Genomic DNA, 19,994 nt, shown 5'->3' with positions numbered 1-19,994 from the left:
CCCTAGAGAATTGAAATTTCTGACCTTTTCCAAATCCTACACTAACCAGTGGACATGCTTTATGTTCTTCCTGACCCTTATAGAACCATGTGTTTTGCCTCTTCTGTCAGTGCAGAATCTCCATCTCACTTACTGCATCTTTCCTATGTTAACTGAACTATGTTAACTGAAGATGCAGTGGGCTGCAACACTGATCTTAAGCTGCTAATATTCTCATCCTGGAGAGAGGTGACTGGTGGCGTCCCACAGGGTTCTGTCCTGGGCCCAGTGATATTCAACATTTTTTATCAATTACTTGGATGACAGAATTGGGGGCATACTTATAAAATTTGCAGATGACACCAAACTAGGAGGATTAGCTAATACCCCAGAGGACAAGATCAACATTCAAAATGACCTGAATAGACTAGAAAGCTGGGCCAAAGCTAACAAAATGAATTTCAATACGGAGAAATGTAAGGTACTGCACTTAGGGTGGAAAAAAAATGCACAGATATAGGATGGGGGACATCTGTCTGAATGAGACTACATGTGAAAGGGATCTAAGAGTCCAAGTAGACCACAAGTTGAACATGAGTCAACAGTGCGATGCGACAGCTAACAAGGCCAATGCGATTTTAGGCTGCATCACTATAAGCATATTGACTTGATCAAGGGAAGTAATAGTGCCACAGTATTCTGCTCTGGTCAGGCCCCACCTAGAATATTGTGTCCAGTTCAGGGCACCACAATTTTAAAAGGATGTTGAGAAACTGGAGCGTGTCCAAAGGAGGGTAACTAAAATGGTGAAGGGTCTGGAAACCATGCCCTATGAAGAACAACTTAGGGAGCTGGGGATGTTTAGCCTGGAGAAGAGAAGGTTAAGAGGTGATTTGATAGCCTTGTTTAAATATTTGAAGGGATGTCATTTCAGGAGGGAGCAAGCTTGTTTTCTACTGCTTCAGAGACTAGGACCCAGAGCAATGGATGCAAGCTCCAGGAAAAGAGATTCCACCTCAACATTAGGAAAAACTTCCTGACAGTAAGGGCTGTTCGACAGTGGAACACACTCCCTCAGAGTGCAGTGGTGTCACCTTCTTTGGAGGTCTTTAAGCAGAGGCTGGATGGCCATCTGTTGGGGATGCTTTGATTTCCTGCATGGCAGAATGGGGTTGGACTGGATGGCCCGTGAGGTCTCTTCCAATTCTGTGATTCTAATATAAAAAATAGAGTACAGTTAAGAAAAACTGTAAATCAATCTCAGTGCCAAAGCATAATCTGAAGAATATTTCTGTTCAATTTAAAGAACATGTAAAGAACAGAGATGACATGATGTAGTTTTAGCATTAGACTGTGGAAACCAGGAATCCTGGAATTGTAGTTTATTGTGGCACCAGAGCTCTCTCACAGAGAAGGCTAAATGTCTCACAAAACTATAGTTTCTGTAACACTGAGCCAGGCACTTAAAGCAGTCTCCTACTTGATATTTCTGCAGTATGTTTTGGAGCAATGGCTTGGATGAAGAAGAGAATTTGCTTATCAAATTTGCAGATGACACCAAATTAGGAGGAATAGCTAATACCCCAGTTCAGCCATGAAACCCACTGGATGACTTTGGCAAAGTCACATGCTCCCAGCTTCAGGGGAAGGCACCAACTGCAAAGATTCTTGTTAGTGCAGGATTCCTCTTGCCACTGGGATAGTGAAATTACTGTATATACTTGACTATAAGTTGACCTCATGCATAAATCAAGGTCAGGTTTTTGGGCCAAAATTATGGATATTTGTATGAACCGTGGATAAGTCAAGGGTAAAACTTAGGGTCATGTTACAAAGTATCTAAGGGATGAAGCAAAGGAAAACAATGTGAAAGAACTTAGAAAATTCCAGCAGGCATAACTGCACTCACACTAAAGGCTGGATGGATGAAAGAACAGAGGTGTGTCAGTGATTCCAGGACAGATGATGCTCTTGCCTTACACCAGGGGATGGTTCCTTTTTAAAAATAAGAGTTAAAGTATAGTACTAACATTGACCAGTGAATAAGTCTACTTCGCTTTTTGGGGTCAATTTTTTAACTACAATTTCTAGACTTATACATGAGTATATACAGTAGTTAAGAACTGCATTCCCGATGAAAACTGGTGTATGAAAAAAGTTGATCTGAGCAGGTGCAAAAATTGAAATTTGGTGTTGGAGGAGAGTTTCATAGATCCCATAGACTGCTCAAAAGACATGGGGCTGAGAGCAAGTCAATCATGAGCTCTTACTAGAAGCCAATATGACTAAACTGGGGCTACTTTATTTTAGATATGCCATGAGATGACATTGGCTATTAGAAAAGACAATAAAGCATGATAAAGTTGAAGACAGCAGGAAAAGAGGAAGACCACATTACACAGGTGGATAGAGTCAATCAAGGAAGCCATAGCCCTGAAGTTACAGAATTTTGAGAAGGGGTGTTAGAGGTCTCTTATTCATAGGGCACTATAAGCTGAAACAAATTTGAAAGCACAGGACAAATGCAACAGTCTAAAAGTACCCAAAATATTTATCATAATGCTTTGCAAAACAGAATCATGAGATGCTGCTAAGGACTGAATTGACCACTAGTCTGGCAGGATAAATAGCTGGTTTTCTAATTATAAACTGTTTGCTTCAGTCTGGATGTTGTTTGGCTACATCAATAATGCAGAAATCTGCCCTGTAGATTCATCTTTATCACCAAATGTTTTTGACCTCAGACTGTATTAGTCCTATTTTTTCTGCCTTTTCTTGACCCTTTTAATCTTTCGTTTCTTGTTGAAACATATTCACATATTACAAATATACACTTTCACATTTATGCTAACCCATTCTGCTAACTGCATCCTCCTTGTATTAAGACATTTTTTTAAGGAAATATACACTACAAAGGTACCGCTAGGTTTCTAGGAAGGGTCTAAACTCCAAACTGCTTTTCTACCTGTAGTTCAGTCTCAGAATCCTGTGAACATCCAGCCTGTGGGTATTTTAAACACTGGTGTCAATCACTAATTGTTATAATGCTTTGAGACAAATCTGTGTGTGCATTTAGGGTAACTGCACAAATCTGTGGGATAGTCAGAGCCACTCAGCTTGGGACTTCCCTGGAAATCCCCTCTTGAAGAAGTTACACCAGTGGTATCCTTGTGACAACAGTGAAGATTTTGTTTTGACAGGCCTTTGGGAACTGACTGTGTTCATTTTTAATCTTACTTTTTAATAAATATGTTTTCATAATGCTTTTAAATGTTTCAATAGTTTAGTTATATTTTAACTTGTATATGTGAAGTCGAAGGCTTTCATGGCCAGCATCCATAGTTTTTTGTGGGTTTTTCAGACTATGTGGCCATGTTCTAGAAGATTTTCTTCCTGATGTTTCCCCAGCATCTGTGGCTGGCAAAACGTCAGGAAGAAAATCTTCTAGAACGTGGCCACATAGCCCAAAAAACCCACAAAAAACTCATAACTTGTATATGTTTGCACAGAAATTAGATTTTGCAACAATAATACCTGACTCTCCTTAAATTTTTGTAAGCTGCCTTGAGTGCCAAATCCAGGGAAAATGTGAGATATAAACAACAAACAAATACATAAATATGGACATCTGTGGTGACCCTCAGACATGATGTCTACACATAAATGTATGAGCAGTGGAGGTAGGACCAAGGGAGACATATGTCCCTAAATATGGCCAGAGATATAGATCCACAGACACAGCCCCCATAGAATCTGTTTTGAATCATTTATTTATTTATGTTTCTTTCATTCCCTATTGCAAGGGATCAGAGTTGATATTCCATTGACAAACTAGTATTTGTGACCCGTCAGAGCATAGTTAAAGTGACAAGATGTCTTCTTTTTCCAGGACATGTCTTACATTTCAACCTTCTAGCCTGGAGGAATTCCAAAATATCCTCCATTTTGAGCATGACTAAGAAGCCCATTGAGTAGCACTTCCACTTCAAAAAATGTGTCTACCTGACTGCCTGTCCTTGCTACAAACAGGGGGATCCTTCTAAATATTTTTTTTCTGGGAGCATCAGCAGACAAGACTTGTCCCCAGAGGGCAGGGTGTATTGGTTTCTTGGACGCAAAAATGACAGCACACGTGTTAGGTAATGTGCTATTTGAAGATACAATGTAAATGTTGAAAGAGTTTCCCCCCTTAATTTCACCACTATGAACAAATTAAAGGAATAATTTAAATGTAGCGTCAATCAAGGGTTTGTTGCTAGTAATGTACAATTTTAAGCATTCGTCTTACTCAGAATTCCATAGTTATACCCCAAGCCAACAAGGCATTTTATGTTGTAATATCCTCTGTTTTTCTTAAATTTCCTACATTTTGCAGTGCCTTGTCCACCTTTGTGGTCCAGACATTTAGTCACCCTGAACATGGTTCAATGTGTGGTTAAGACAAATGTGAGTGTTGTTAAATTCAATTGGACTTACTCCCAGTTAAATATGCTTAAAGCACAGATGTAAATCATGCAGCCCTCCAGATATTGCAACTCTCAGCATTCCCTGCCATTTATTATCCTGGATAAATGTTTTGGAACATGCAGTCCATCAAGATCTGGCGGACTACATGACCCCCATCTCTGGCTTAGTGAATTTGATCAAGATCACCCAATTTCACAGATGGCCAGATATCTGCAGCTGAGTTTCTTCCATCCATAATATGGTCAGAACAAAATATCCTTCAGCTGTGAAACAGCTTGATGTTGTCTTTCCCCTCCTTTCTGTAAATATCTAGTCACAGAAAACAAGTCACAGAAAACAAGTCACACAACACAGTCATATTTTAATTTTCTTGGTCTCGAAAGCAGCAGTTAATGAAGTAGAGGATGAAGAAACTCAAACTGTGATGATATCATCACTTCACAGATTTTGAAGAATGGAAGTTATGGGCAAGTTGAGAGGACAGATAACAGCTATTAGGTTTTGGTATCAGGCAACCATGTACCACCAACACTGTAGTTTTAGAAGCAAGGCACATACTATATGAAAGGTTAATAGAAGGCAAATGACTTGCTACCCCAATAAATAAAGCTTTTATAAGCAACAAAACCTCATAAAATAAATTAAAGAGCTATTGTAAAAAAGGAAATAAAGGCCAGATTCTCTAGTGCAGTCCTGTGCAGGCTGAACCCCTGGCTTATACTTTTAACAAGACACTTAATAACAGCTTTGTTAGCTGTATTATAAATCTGAGATGAAGCAGGCAGGGATAAAGCTAGAAAACAAGTCATAAAATATAGTTGTTACTTGTTCTGGGTGATTACTGTTGTAGTAAAGCAAATCCTAAACTTCACAGCAATTTGTGAGGACTTGAAAAAAAAAGATTTGGTGGAATGAACTGTAAAGTGCATCACAGACTCATATGAAGAATACACAAAAACCTGAATATTTAAGACACATTATTAAAGGCGCGGAAGTGGGTAGGTGCCATGCTAGTTTCTGGTCAAATAAATCATAGTTAACAACTAAGAATGTTATAATACGTCCATCATCTTGGAAAAAAAAGTATTCCTTCCAGATTACCATTGTTAATTGTAATCTACATGCATATTAAAACCAAAATATCTTGCTGTCTGATGTGAAGGACATTCTATGTACTGAGGTTGACCCGACTGGCAGATGAATCATACTAACAGTTCAATAGTGACTGTAGGAAAGTAGTCAAATAAAAATAGCTTGGCTAGGGGACACAAGATAGGCTGTGTGGTGTGCATATCACTGCTTTCCAACATCACATTGTTGCTTTCTCCAGCCTAATGATTGCCTTACATTACAACTCTCACCATCTCAGTCACGATCTGACCATGCTGGACTGAGATGATGGTAACTATAAACCAACACATCTGGTATTCATTTAATTCAAGAAAACTGTTGCAGCTCTACTCAACCAGGACTATGTTTATGAGAGACAATGGCTGGTCTGTCCCAACTGTATAAGGGACATAAATAAAGAAGAAATTTGTTACTGGGAGAGATAACCATCTCATATGAATTAATGTTTTTTATGGGCAAGCAATAAATGTTCATAAATAAATATAACACTGTATATTAAGACTTGTCCAACTGCATTGCATGTCTAAATTCTACATTCTAATTTATATTGATTTAATGGATTCATCTTGGATGTTTGATATTGGAGCCCCTAATGAAAGTGTTCTGCTTTGACAAAGTCAATAATTTCATCCTACTGCACCTCCTGGGGCTCCTCATTTCACTCTAACATTCCCCATGGATTGAAGACACATGCTATAATTTAGTTGCAATTGACGGTGCCATTTCGAGGAGCAGCATATGTGCTGCATGCTGCAGTACTCTGTCACTATCACAAAGGTATAGCTGAAAAAGGAAAAGATAAGAGCTTATGCATGTATTAAACACCACCATTACGAATTGGCCGAAAGCAGTCCAATTCATGTAGTGCAAGTTTATAATACCATGCTCACGCTTCTTTTTAGCCATATTGTTTGGGGGAATCTGTAAATGTGACACTTGCTATAGTTGTATAGTGTCCCAATGTCCCAATGCTACTGATGCAAATTCAGTGTTCTCCTCTTTAGAAATCTGTTCTCCATGTGTAGTTGATGCTGTGTGTCTTCAAGTTTCTAACTTATGGCACCTCCAAAGTGAACCTATCATGGGGTTTTCTGGGGCTGAAAGTGTGTGACTCATCCAAGGTCACCCAGTGGGTTTCCATGGCCAAATGGGGAATCGAACCTTTGTCTCCAGAGTCATAGTGATACCACTACACTATGCTGGCTCACCCTATGTGTACGCAGACAGAGTCTGTGGAGTTAGATTGTTGTTCATTCTCATAACTCCACAGAAGAACTCAGTGCTAAAATACTTGGGTCTATCTTTATGATACTGGCTGCTTATAAAGGTTCATAATTTTTCCCATCTACATTGTGGAATCCCCATGTACAAAGCACATATGCATTTGTAATGTATGAAAGCACGGATTACTGCTGCTGCACTTCCATACAAACAGAAGATTGCCTTGCAAATATATAGATAACAAATACTCCCTGTGGACAGAGCTAAATGCACACAAATAACATACTTTTCTCCTTCCTAGATGAAACAAATGCAACTGAGGATGTGGCAGAGGGTGAAATGGAACTGTAAAAGAGAAGTTTTTATTTGCTCAGAGTGCAGGCAGGAAGCATCAACTTTATTCTGATTTAGCTAAAACTGGCTGGCTACATGGGGATGTGGCATCCTCATATTGTCTATGTATCTGAAGTGCCTCTGTAGTAGTACTTTCAAAAGAGTACTAGTGCTTCAAATAAAGATGAAAACTGAGGCCCGTTACAGACCGCCCAAAAGGGGCGGACTTGTGCCACTGCCGGTTGCAGCGCGAGGAAGCTGCTGCAGCCAAACCGCGCGATTCCCCCGCGCTGTAAAAAAGGAGCGCGAAAATCGCACTCCTTCCGGCAACCTGGAAGAGACGTCGCAAGTGCCAAAGCGCGCACTCGCGACGTCTCTTCCGGGTTTAGGCGTCCGGACGCTGTGCGTCTGTTACGTCAAGATGGCCGCGCCCGTCTGTACAGGGTGCCACCATCTTGCCGTACGGAATACGCATGAGGGGCAAGGCGCGTCCGGAAGCGCCGCCCCTCGCACATATTTCTGGTGCAACGACGGCGCTGCTTAGGCCCGTCTGTAAGGTGCCGTAGTTACAGACAAGAGCCTAGAATGCCTTTTTTTATATAGTAATGCAATAGCCATTACTTCTTATATTCCAATAGTAATGGTGTTATCCATTTCTCATTATCTAAGTAGCAGTGTGATAGTAACCTTATTATTATGTTACTATTTTATGAAAATACATTTTAAAAATAGGAAACTGGCCAAAAAAAAAAAATTCCTCCAAACCAACATTTCAGATGCAGTGAGCAAATGTTACCTGTTACCTGAAAATAATGAGACTGTCAGTAATACATCAAAGCCATATGCATTTTTATATGTAATGCATTACTTCAAGGTTTTATAATGAACAGTTAGGACAAAGTGATAACCAAGGAGATATGTTCACCCTGGAGACCCTTATTCATCCACACACACTCACCAATTTTTATAAGCATAACCTTCATTATAGAAACACTCCAGGGCCACTGTACATATAATAAGAAATAAATGTGTAAATTTTGCATTTTTACTTACTCTTTGTGGACTGATCAAATGTATGATACTTGACATTTGTTTTTCTTGATACTTTGTCTGACCTAAAATAGTCTCTGACCACAATATATCAGTCTACTTGGACCTTGATACCTCCATGGCTTGAAACACCCACAGCTAATACTAGTATTACATTTGGATCACCTCATAGTGCATGAAAGCAATGTTAAGTACAGAACAATCAAAGATATATAAGTGTGTAATATTATTCAGCTTGCAGCCCTGACAACACTAGCAATGAAGAACCCACAACTGATCATGACTTTGATTTTCAAGTACTGCCCTTAATGAAATAAGAACTTTAGGCATGTACATTTGTAATAGCACTGAAAGCAACTTACTGGAACGAGGAATTTTTTAATTTCTTCCAAGGCATGACTCATTCGTGAATAAGCTTCTCCGGGTGGAGCAAACACTTCAATTAATACATGTAGTTCATCGCTCAAGTGAGCGTATTTTGCTTCCCCACTCTTCCTTAGTTCTTCTTCCTGTGGAATAGGGCATATTTAGAAATAGAAATCTATTTTGCATTGATTGAGCATTTACAGAGAGCATGACAAAAGGGCATAATCTAGGCACACTTTCAACATAATGAAGCCCTTTGAGAAACAAAGAAATCTGGCATAAATTACATGAAGATCTGAAAATTGCTTTTGAGTGTCTGAGTGATAAAAACTAGCATAATCAACATTTATAACAGATTTTAATCAGCAAAGTGAAAAATGCTAAATACTTCCCAAGAATGTGTTGAAATTTCATGATATGGTAAGCAACTCTCATTTGAAAAGGAAGTATATGTTCAGATGAGTTTTTCTCAAGCAAGGGGGGAAATACTTGGAAAGCAAAGCCATTAGCTGAAGAATTCTAGGAGTTGTAGTCCAAGGAAAGCAACTTGTTCGTATTTTGGTTTTTCTATATTCTAAGATGTTTGGAGTGAGATGAACCTGCTTAGGTGAGCTATTCCACTGGTTAATTTATAAATACCTGTTCTGGTTTGATACGTCCTTTTGTTTCTATGTGGCTGATGCTTTACTATTAGTAAATATTATATTTATAGGCCATTCTGTAATGAAGTTCTTAACATTTAGCAAAATATACACTAGAATACCATATACAGTTAACCCTCCATATCCACAGATTCTTTATCCATGGATTCAATCATCATCTTGAAAATATTAAAAAAATACAATATAAATTCAAAAATACAAACCTTGATTTAGATGTTTTATATAAGGGACATTGTATTTAGTGGGACTTCAGCATCCATAGATTTTGGTATTCATGCGGGGTCATGAAACCAAACCCCAGCTGATACCAAGAGCACACTGTACACAAAATGTTATATAAACAAAATAAAATGTAAATGAATACAAATAAAAGCACATTGTTGTGTGCCTTCAAGTCATTTCTGATTTATTGCAACCCATGGGGTTTATTGACAAGATTTATTCATGGAGGGTTTGCCAGTGCCTTCTTCTGAGGTTGAAAGAGTCTGATTTGCCCAAGGTAACCCTGTGGCATTCCATGACCGGATGGGAATTTGAACCCTGGCATCCAGAGGCATAGTCCAATGCTCAAACCTCTTTACCACACTGGCTTTCTAAAAAAAAAAACATATGGAGACTTGTGAAGTGCCTATAAAGCCCTAGCCAGCTTTGGTCAAGGCTATGTGACAGACTGTCTCCCCAGATGAGCCTGCCTGGGTTTCGAAAGGCTTAGAAAAGGCCCTTCTCTCAGTTTTATCACTCTCCCAGGAACATCAGGTGGGGACATGAGACAGGACCACTGGTGACCAGGGAGACTAGAATGTCCCAGTCTTTGCAAGTCTATAGGCACACAAGGGCTTTTTAAAAAACAAAAACAAACATCTGACAAATTTTTAAGAACTAAATGTCTTTTTTTTAAAAAAACTTTCAGTAGCATTTCATTGTACTGTTTTTGAATTCTGCTTATGTTACTGATAGTTTAATTCTGTATTAATGTTGACCCTTTGTATGTTTCCAACTACACTGTATTTTCTGGCAGTATTCTGGAAGCCACCTTGAGTCCTGGCTTTGGGAAAATGTGATTGCTAAAACATAATTAAACTCTTCATGGAATGAAACCCATTTAGACCCAATCAGTTAAAAAGAGAAAAGAAAAAAAATCAATAGAATAGCACACTGTTAAAAAGCTCTAGTAGTCAGTTCCCCAAAGCTGTTCATAATAGAAAAAACCTTCACTTGATGATGGAAACATGGCAGGGAAGGTGTCATCCTGGTCTCCCTAGGGAAAGAATTGCAAAATGTGATAGAGACCCACAAGAAGGCCTTTGAAGACGGTGGGACTGAAAGAAGAGCTTCTTCCAAAGATCTTAGAGCCCAGACAAGCTCAAAGAGGGAGATATACTTTTTCAGAAAGCCAGCCCCTTAGCTTTATAAGGCTTTATATGTCACAGCCAGCACTTGAGACTGTGTCAAGAAATTGAACAGTAGCCAGTTGACCTGTTGCAACAAAGGAGCTGCATGGATGTTGTAACCTCTTCCTGTCAGTAATCTGGCTGCAATTTTTTGGGCAAACTGAAGTTTCTCAAACACTTTAAAAGGCGGTCCTACACAGAGTACATTACACTAATCTCTTACATCAGAAATTACATCCTGTAATTTCCCCAATATTCCATTGTACTCCAGTCTCACATTTACTCAGTGGTAGGTTTACTTATTGGTACAGTTATGATGCATCCAGCACTCCTTCCAAATCCAAATTACTTCCATTTGCAGTGCTAGAGACTATTTTGTTACAGTGTAGCCATCATCTTTTCTATACATTGTGCCAAAAGGAATGTAAAGGAAGAAACCAACTTTTTCTTCCAATAATCCTTTACAAGAACCGATTGCCATTTTTCATTATATTTAAAACTGGATATTTTATCCCCAGCACCACAAATCAACTGCCACAGTATTTCACTGAAATTGAAAGACTGCCAGTCTGTCAGATAGGCATTAAAAATAAAATCACAGCGGTAATTTTTTCCCTTACATAAATGCTCTCCCCATACTGAAGAGTTTCATTTTCTCCATCAAGAAAATCAAATGAATATTTTGTCGTTATTTATATTCATCCCTCTTCTCTCTTGGATTTCGGTCAGACAGATGCAAGAGTTCCCTTATTTCAACACCTATATACACTCTGACTGTTTGTAGCAGCAGTCTTTCTTTTTTCCAGCTAAGGCCTCAGTGTAGACTTCTCCAGGGACAAAATATCTTTTTGGGTATCCTTTCCAAACATTTATTTCTGGCCTATTCATTCTATGGATTCACAAAAAAGATTTGAAAAGTATATTTAAAGGGAACATGGTGTAGTGGCTTCTGTGTTGAATTGTGACTGGAAAACTAGAGTTGAAAACCCAGTGGGTTATCTTGGGCATGTCACACTCCCTCAACCTAAGAGGAAGGCAATGACAAAACACTTCTGAATAAATCTTGCCTAGATGACCTTGTGATAGGATAACCATAAGATGCAGTCGACTTGAAGGTACATAACAAACTTTTTATATTGTGCCAAACAGATTTGTTATATTATATACTGCATATAACAAATTTGTTATATTACATTGGTATATTGTGAGACTAGTTTCTCAAAAACAAGTCATGCCAAGCTAATCTCATCTCTCTTTTTTTTATAGAGTTACAAGATCAGTAGATGAGGGGAATGCTGTGGATCTGGTGGATCTGGATTTCAGTAAGGCCTTTGATGAGTTCCCTCATGATGATGAAGATAAGGAGCTCTGGTGGTGCAGTGTTAAATGCAACCACAAAGTTGTCAGTTCAATCCCAGGGCTCCAAGGCTGACTCAGTCTACCATCCTGTCATAGGTCGGCAAAATGAGCACCCAGCTTGTTGGGGGCAATTGGCTTACAGACTGTAAACCACTTAGACAGTGCTGAGACCATTGCTCATGGCATTACACCACATTTACTCACACTGTTATTATAGACAAGAAGGGCAGAAATGTATCACTATTATCTTTTTTGTAGGATAGTGCCATAACTGTGTCTCCGAGGAATATGCAAATCTGGGGGCAATACTGTGCTATCACACTATATCTAAGTTTCCTCCTGGCTGAAGCACAGTATAGCAGAACCAATATACTGTTGCTACACACCACCTCTGTTTCAAGTATTATAGAAGAACATCCTGCAAATGTTCTTGCAAAATGCAAAAAATGAATTCCTTCCTAATGATGCCATTGTGATTCTTTAAATGTACCTCTGCTAGCTGTGATTCAGATGGGAGGCATTTGATGCCAAAGAAACTTCAAGACAACCCTTCATCACTTCAGTTCCTGCAATTACTCTTTTTTTTCCTTTTTCTTTTTTTTGTGTGGATGAGACAATGCAGGAGAACAAAACAACACAAAAATAAAAACAAAAGTGAGAAAGTCTCCAAAAGGTTGATGTTTCTAAGTGATGAGCTCGGGAATAACAACTACTGCTGTGTAGAGAAGAGGATGAGAGAGGGAGAGAGACATTGCCCAGAGCTATCCTTACTGCTTCTCATCTTTTGTGTCAGTTGTTCTGGTAGGCTTCATATGTGACTGCACTTTCTGAATGATAATGTTATGGTGTGTGTCTGATGAGCCATGTAAGAGTGGCAAATTCTTTAGTAAAGAATCTAGGAAACAAACTCCATACCTGATGCTATTATTTAACTCACCATTACTTCAGAACTGGCCTGTTTCCCTTGACACCCAGCAGATATAATTCTCTTAAAAAATTTTGGCATTCCTATTCAGACATTGATAACAGAAGTTGTATAGTTAGGTAACCACCTTAACAAGAAGGAAAAGAGTCTTGTACAAGCGTTTTTCTTTTGAAAAAAGGATGAAGAGAACCCCATTTTCATCCCACTCTGTTCATCTCATCTTCAGACCCATGACAGCAGGTGCATTTAAATGGCTCAGCTAATGAACTACAGGCTGCTTTTTGGCTTCTGCTGCTGCACTGACTAAATGTGATCCCTGGTGTATTTCACTCCAGCTCATAACTTCTCATCCTCATTCTTGGCCCCTCCTTCTTGGACCGACTTCTGTCACTTTTTAAAAAGAGTTGCTTGAGTAGGAACAGATGATTGTTCTTTTCCTGCTAAGGTATCTTGCCTGGCTTTAGTACCTCTAAAGGAAAAAGAGGCTTATCTTTTTTCCTCTACACCATGGAAGCCATAAAGGTGCCAGTGGAAGTAGAAACCACACTTGAACCATGCTGGGTTTAATGTGAAGTCGAAGGCTTTCAAGGCCAGCATCCATAGTTTTTTGTGGGTTTTTCGGGCTATGTGGCCATGTTCTAGAAGAGTTTATTCCACATGTTTCACCAGCATCTGTGGCTGCCATCTTCAGAGAATGCTGAAACATTCAGAGACTGCTCTGTAGATGCCAGCCAGACATGTGACGAAACATCAGGAATAAGCTCTTCTAAAACATGGTCACATAGCCCGAAAAACCCACAAAAAACCATGATGGGTTTACTCTGATATTTAATGGATCTATCCCAGGGTTTGAACTTTTAGGGGATGGAGTTCAGCACTTTGGATAACTAAGTCGATATACTAAGTCGATATACTACCCCAATGGCATGGAAACTGTGGTTTTAAGATCATCATCTCCTCAGGATTTTTACCTCTGTTTTCTCTCTGCCTCTCAGGATTTTTAGGAAAGGAGAAAAGAAATGCTGACAGAAATCTCTAATAAGGTGATCAATACATATTTTTCAATTGAGTATTATGTTGCAGTGGTGCACCTAGTATAAAGAAGTTGAAGATTTATTGATTTATTTGATTTATTTTAAATCCTGCCTTTCTCCAAGTGTGGCAACCATGCCATTCCCATAGATCATTTAGTAAGGGATTCATGCATTTAAGTTTTATCATTGGATCACACACACACACACACACACACACACACACACACACACCATTCCAGCATCTTAAAATCTAAAAAGTTTTATTTGACATCAGATATACTTGACTGATAGAAGAGAAGTGGTGGCTCAGGAGTTAAGATGCTGACTTTGTTGACTGAGAAATGGGTAGTTTGAGACCCAAGTGCCATGTGTTGAGGTGTGCTCTCATCACTAGTCCCAGTTTCTACCAAGCTAGCAATTTGAAAGCATGTAAAAGTGCAAGTAGATAAATAGGCAACACTTTGGGGTGAAGGTAACAGCATCTCAAGCAGTCCTGCTGGCCACATGACTATGGAGTCATTTTTGACAATGCTAGCTCTTCAGCTTAGTAACAAAGGTGAGCACCATCCCCTACAATCAGACACAACTTGACAACCTTGTCAAAGGGGAAAGCTTTGGTGACACAGTGGTTAAATGCCTGTATTGCAGCCACTCACTCATAAACCACAAGGTTGTTAGTTCAATACCAGCCAGGAGCTCAGGGCTGTCTCAGCTTGGCATCTTTCTATAGGTCACTGAGTACCCAGCTTGTTGGGAGCACTTAGCTTACAGTTGTAAACCATTTAGGGAGTGCTTACTGTAGGTGCACTGATAAAAGCGATATAGAAATGTATTTGCTATTGGTTGCTATTATAGGACCAATCCAGAATGGCACAGACTGGCCATGTACTAGGGTTGCCCAGGGGCGGAGCATCTGCACACCCCGCAACCCTAGTACATGGTGGCGGCGGCATCATCATGGCAGCCTCCAATCTACACAGGGGCCGCCAATATTACATCATGCACACACAACGTCTAAACAGTGTGGCATCTGCATGATGTCTGCGTGGCGCCCCAGGCCACTTTTGACAGCCTGGGCACTGCGTGGGAAGGAGCTCTGAAACGGAGCTCCTTTTGGGAGCTGCCTTGTTCCTGCAGCAACCAAATGGCTGTGGGAACGATGCCAGGGAGAAAGGGGTCAGGGAGCCCCTTTCTCCCATGGCTCTGGCTCCCAGGATGTCCAGGGGCATGAAGCCCCAAGAACACCCCTTTTCCACGCCATGGAGAAAGGGCATTTTGCCACTTGTCCATGGTTCGGAAAAACTCCAGACTGGGGCCACAGGGCTGCCGGTGAGGCTGTCCTGCCCCCAGCCTGAAGATAAAAGGGGTGGTCTGTACCGTGCCATAGTTGACTGCAGCCCACTTCATCCTGTGCATGGAGTATTGGCAGATTATAATCAGCCCTCCATATCCATGGATTCTGCATCCACAGATTCTACCATCCATAGCTTGAAAATATTCAGCTCACTCTGCAATAATAATAATAATAAAAAGGTCACAATTTTACTATGGACTTTATCACATGGGGGAAACTGGGGGGAAATCGGGAGTTTAAACAGTGATTATACCATGAAAATCATGCGATCACGATTAAGATTTTCACACACATCACAATTAAAGCATCATTATCCAGGGAAAAGCCAGCAACAAACCATTCACAGGATTTCCATTGTATATAAGGGGCTTGAGCATCCACGGATGTTGGTGTCCACGTGGGATCCTGGAACCAATCCCCAGAAGATACTACGGGCCCCTGTATAATGTAGCAGTTGAGAGGAAGAGAGAGAGTCTTGGGCAGTTAGTGGCTTCTGAAGTAGGAAGGTATCAGATTAGAACGTTTAGGCCTTATTTAGTATTTTTATGGTAGCTTGCATGAAATGAATATTTTATTATTATTATTATTATTATTATTATTATTATTATTCCTGTAAGGCCCTTAAGATCTTGCATTATTTATATTTTTTGTTCTGTTTTGTTTAATTATAATAAATACTTTTAAAAGTATCTGCTACTTTTACACTCCTTTACCTGCGTCCTAGCTCGGTTGATGCTTGCGTAGATTAGCAAAGAAGGAGAACTATAAGTCCTTAACAAGTCCCAGTGAATGTTAACGGAACTCCATTACGAATTCACTGGGTGGTGGCAGCATGACTCAAGGATTTCCAGAGGTCACATTCTACTCCGCTGGGAGCAGGAATATAGACTAGGGAACTTGGGGAGAAATTAAGGATCTGCTGGGACTAAGAGCCAAGTATCAAGAAACCCTGGTAAGAAGAATTCTGGACTGATTATCATTTTTGCAATCTGGGATTTTTTCTGGACCAAATTCACACATTATTGTTTACTGCAAACAACACTGTTTTCTATGCAGTAAAGAGCATTTTCTGTTCAGAAAATAAAACTGCAGCTTGTACAACTATATGTGAATTTTATGTAAAATGTGTCTCTACTTAAACTCCTCCTTCCACATTTGCTGGGGTTAGGGGCACAGGACCCCCATGAAAGTGAAAAAACTGTAAACAAATAAACAGTACTTTTTAAACCTGAGAAAACACCTCTCTAGGAATTTCTAGGTCTTCCAGCAGAACTCTATGGTCAACATTTGCCAAAATTTGACCATAGAATCATGCTGCAGGGCCTACAAATGCCTAGAGAAGTGTTTTCTTTAGGAATCTTGAGGTCCTCTGGTGCAACTGTATGGTCAACTTCAAGCAGATTTTCTGCAAATTAAGCAAATCTGCAAAAGTGAAAGCTGCAAATGTGGACACAAGTGTACAACCTTTTCTGTGTAGAAAATAGCATACTTTGTGTAGAAAATAATATTTCTATGAAGAGAATGTTGTTTCTTGCATAGAAAGTGCAGTTTTCTGGGCAAAACAACATGTGCAAATTTTGCACAGAAATCCCGAAATATGTGTAATCTTCAAAACTATGTGGTTTTTTAATACATTCCTGCAGCATGATGAAAATTGCTAAAATTACTCATTACTTCCTTTCAGAGGAAAGTCAGCAAAATAATTACATCCCTAGTGTCCTTCACCACATTCAGTTTGTAAGCTGTTGTTAACCTTTCAAAAACCCTAATGAACTAACAGTGCTGCCTCTTTTGGGAAGAGCAAAAGGTGGTAATGGTGCTTTCCTTTTTCTTTCCTCTCTCTCCGAGTGTACTATGTAAACTACTGTACATTCACCTGCTCCATGTTACATGCAAATTATTGTACAAAATCATAATCATAATCATCATCGTCATCTCATACCCTATATTAGGGAATCTCAATGTGGCACATAGATAAAAAAAACAACTTTTAAACAATCGAAAGTTTCAAACAATAAATATAATTTAAACACCGTAAAAGGACATTGGCCTAAATACCCTAAAGGCACCAGATTCTATCTGATCTTGGGGTTCTTTTTGTCATTCCATTGATGTCCTTCTTTAGGTTTTGGTGTTCCCCTCTCCTCCCCTCTAATTAGTACTTGGTATCTGCTGGGGTTTGGTTCCTGGACCCCTTGTGGATACCAAAATCTGTATATGTTCAAGTATCATTAAATACAATAGTATAGAAAAATGGTGTCCCTTATACAAAATGGCAAAATCAAGGTTTACTTTTTAGATTTTTTTTTTTTTTTTTTTTTGGGAAGATTTTGAATCTGTGGATGCTTGAATCTATGGATAAAAACTCTGTGGATATGGAGGGTCAAATGTACTTTATTTACTTACTGAATTGGTGGTAGCAGTTAATATATAAACAAAACCAAAGCAATGAGGAGATTAAATATCCTTACTATAATCAAATATATGATCCTTATGAAATGTTTTCTGAACTATTAAAAAAAGCAATTTAAAATATATTCATCAAAAAGTAAGAAGAAACACCATAGTACACTATTAAAAACCCTTGGCCTATAAATAGTCATTTCTTAAAATGTTTTTAAAAAACCCCCACCATGGAGAAAGTCAGTCCAGCTCTGTCCTTTGAAAAGAAATGCAGTAAATAATATCCCAGTGAGCAGCGTATCCCACTAACAGCAACTAAGAAGCAACCCCTTATAATAGAAGAGGTTTGCTAAGCATATCCCTCTAATTTTAAAAGAACACATTCCCCCAATGTGTTAGCATTATTGGAAAACAAAAAACACCAAATGCCCAGTTTAACCAGACCTACACATATTTCTACAAATAATACCCAGTACTACATTACTTCTGCTTCTAGGCTGTAGTTTTGAAAGGATACATATGGGAAATTAGCTGAAGCTAAGCTTTTGCCTAGTAAAGTGAGATAGCTAACTCAAGGGCTGATCAGCTGTTTCAGGACAGTGATCCTACCCAGTGAGAAGTCATATTTCAAGGAAATATCTACTTTATACAGAACCCTGTGGCTGCAGTGCGTAAGAATGACTTCTGGAAAACATTATTCTGTGTCTGCAATTTGCAGTCTCTCAGCCTACCCCCACCCAAGGTTTTTCTACAGATATACTCATCATGGCCATTTGAAGAAAAATAGCATTTCATATTCTGAAGAGATAGCACCATTAGGGAGTGTAAATATCACCTAGACTTCATTTCCAATAGCAGGAGCATCCTCAGTGGAGATTTCCATTCAGGAAATAATCTTGCTAGTAGAAGTTCCTCATTTCCTTTTCTTCCTGCAATCCACTGCCTGTCAAAAGATCTGCTCTAGATTTTACAAAGCCCAGCAGAAGTGTGGCAGGTGCAGATGGGGAGGGAAATGATTTTTAAAAAGTCTTCTTCCTTCTGTCAGCAGAGTCCTTCATTGTATCCAAAGTCTTTCATGAGTGGATAAAGCCCTTCCATTCACTCAAGGTGGCCAAGATCCAGCCCATCATTATAATGAGTTTGGGTATTTCATTAAAATATGCTGCTGATTTGCATTTTCCTCTCACAGAAGGAAGAAACTGGTAGAGAAGAAACCAGTAAAAATAATTGCAGTTCTCAGAATTCCATAGCCTTGAGCCATGACAGTTAAAGTGGTGTCAAACCATATGATATCTGCAGTGTGGATGCACCCTGGGATTGATCAATAGTGCATCTAGAGGTTGAATTTCTGCAAAGCAAGTCAACAGACACCAAGTCACCCTTCTTATCCTATGCTAGCTCCCCATGTCCTTGAAAAACCCTCTGCAATTGCATGGGATATAGTGCAGAGAGCTGCATTGGATAAGGCTGGTAAGGCTTTCTAATGAACTCACTGTCATTTCAGGAGCCAACTTTCAGCACAATCTGAGGATGGTGCACTTGGATACAGCTCAAGAATAACATAGCAGAATATAGAAGCAAAAGTATCCAGTATAGGTATGCACTGACCCCTGTCCACACTGAAACAATAACTCACAGACACTGTTGATTTCAGCCAAGTCTTTGGAGTTCTTTATCTTGAGTGGCAATATGTACAAATATTTACAGACTCTCCTTGCCGACTCCCATCAATTTCTCAGTCTATAGTACATCAGTTTACAGCATCAATTCAATCCAAACCACAAGCCACCCAACCCACACTGATCCACATGAATTTAACCAGATCGACCCACACCAATCCACATGCGACATGTCTCCTGGCCCACTTATATACAGTATTGGTTGTGAGTCATAATCTGGTGCCTCGCAGCATGATGCAATCCTCTTCAGTTTGCCTCATGCCATGTGTTCTGACTCAGCATTCTATGGCAGATATGGTGTCACCTGTCAATCAAAATATGCTCACAATTATTTAAAGGAACATTTTTTCTAACAGCCTCACCTTCTGACACTAGTGTTTTCACTTGTGTGAAGCCATCATTATATAAACTTCAATAATTCTCACTATAACCTATACTTGTAAGTGTCCCAGTTCATGAAATAAAAATATTTTTATGGATATTAGGATTCCAGCATATACATCAGTCTCCCAATGGCAAATGCTTTCATCCCTTTTTTGCAGACAAAGGAATGAACATGGTAAGCTGTTCTTCAAGGGAGAAATTCACACATGTCCTTCCTCCAAGTCTAATCCAGTTTTCTATATCATAAATTAATGAG

General features: G+C 39.3%; 1 protein-coding gene across 7 annotated transcripts in view; it reads right to left on the bottom strand.

Annotated features, from left to right (window-relative positions):
* KHDRBS2 (KH RNA binding domain containing, signal transduction associated 2) overlaps window positions 1-19,994 on the bottom strand; it is a 506,442-nt gene that overhangs the window by 243,175 nt on the left and 243,273 nt on the right. For all 7 annotated transcript variants that reach the window (XM_042445276.1, XM_042445272.1, XM_042445275.1 and 4 more), the window contains exon 4: window positions 8,544-8,690. In XM_042445276.1, the coding sequence (XP_042301210.1) occupies window positions 8,544-8,690 (147 nt within the window). The remainder of the gene's footprint in view (window positions 1-8,543; window positions 8,691-19,994) is intronic.

Source organism: Sceloporus undulatus, chromosome 1 (genome assembly GCF_019175285.1).
Source record: "Sceloporus undulatus isolate JIND9_A2432 ecotype Alabama chromosome 1, SceUnd_v1.1, whole genome shotgun sequence".
Lineage (NCBI taxonomy): Eukaryota > Metazoa > Chordata > Lepidosauria > Squamata > Phrynosomatidae > Sceloporus > Sceloporus undulatus.
This window is presented reverse-complemented; position numbering and strand designations above follow the sequence as displayed.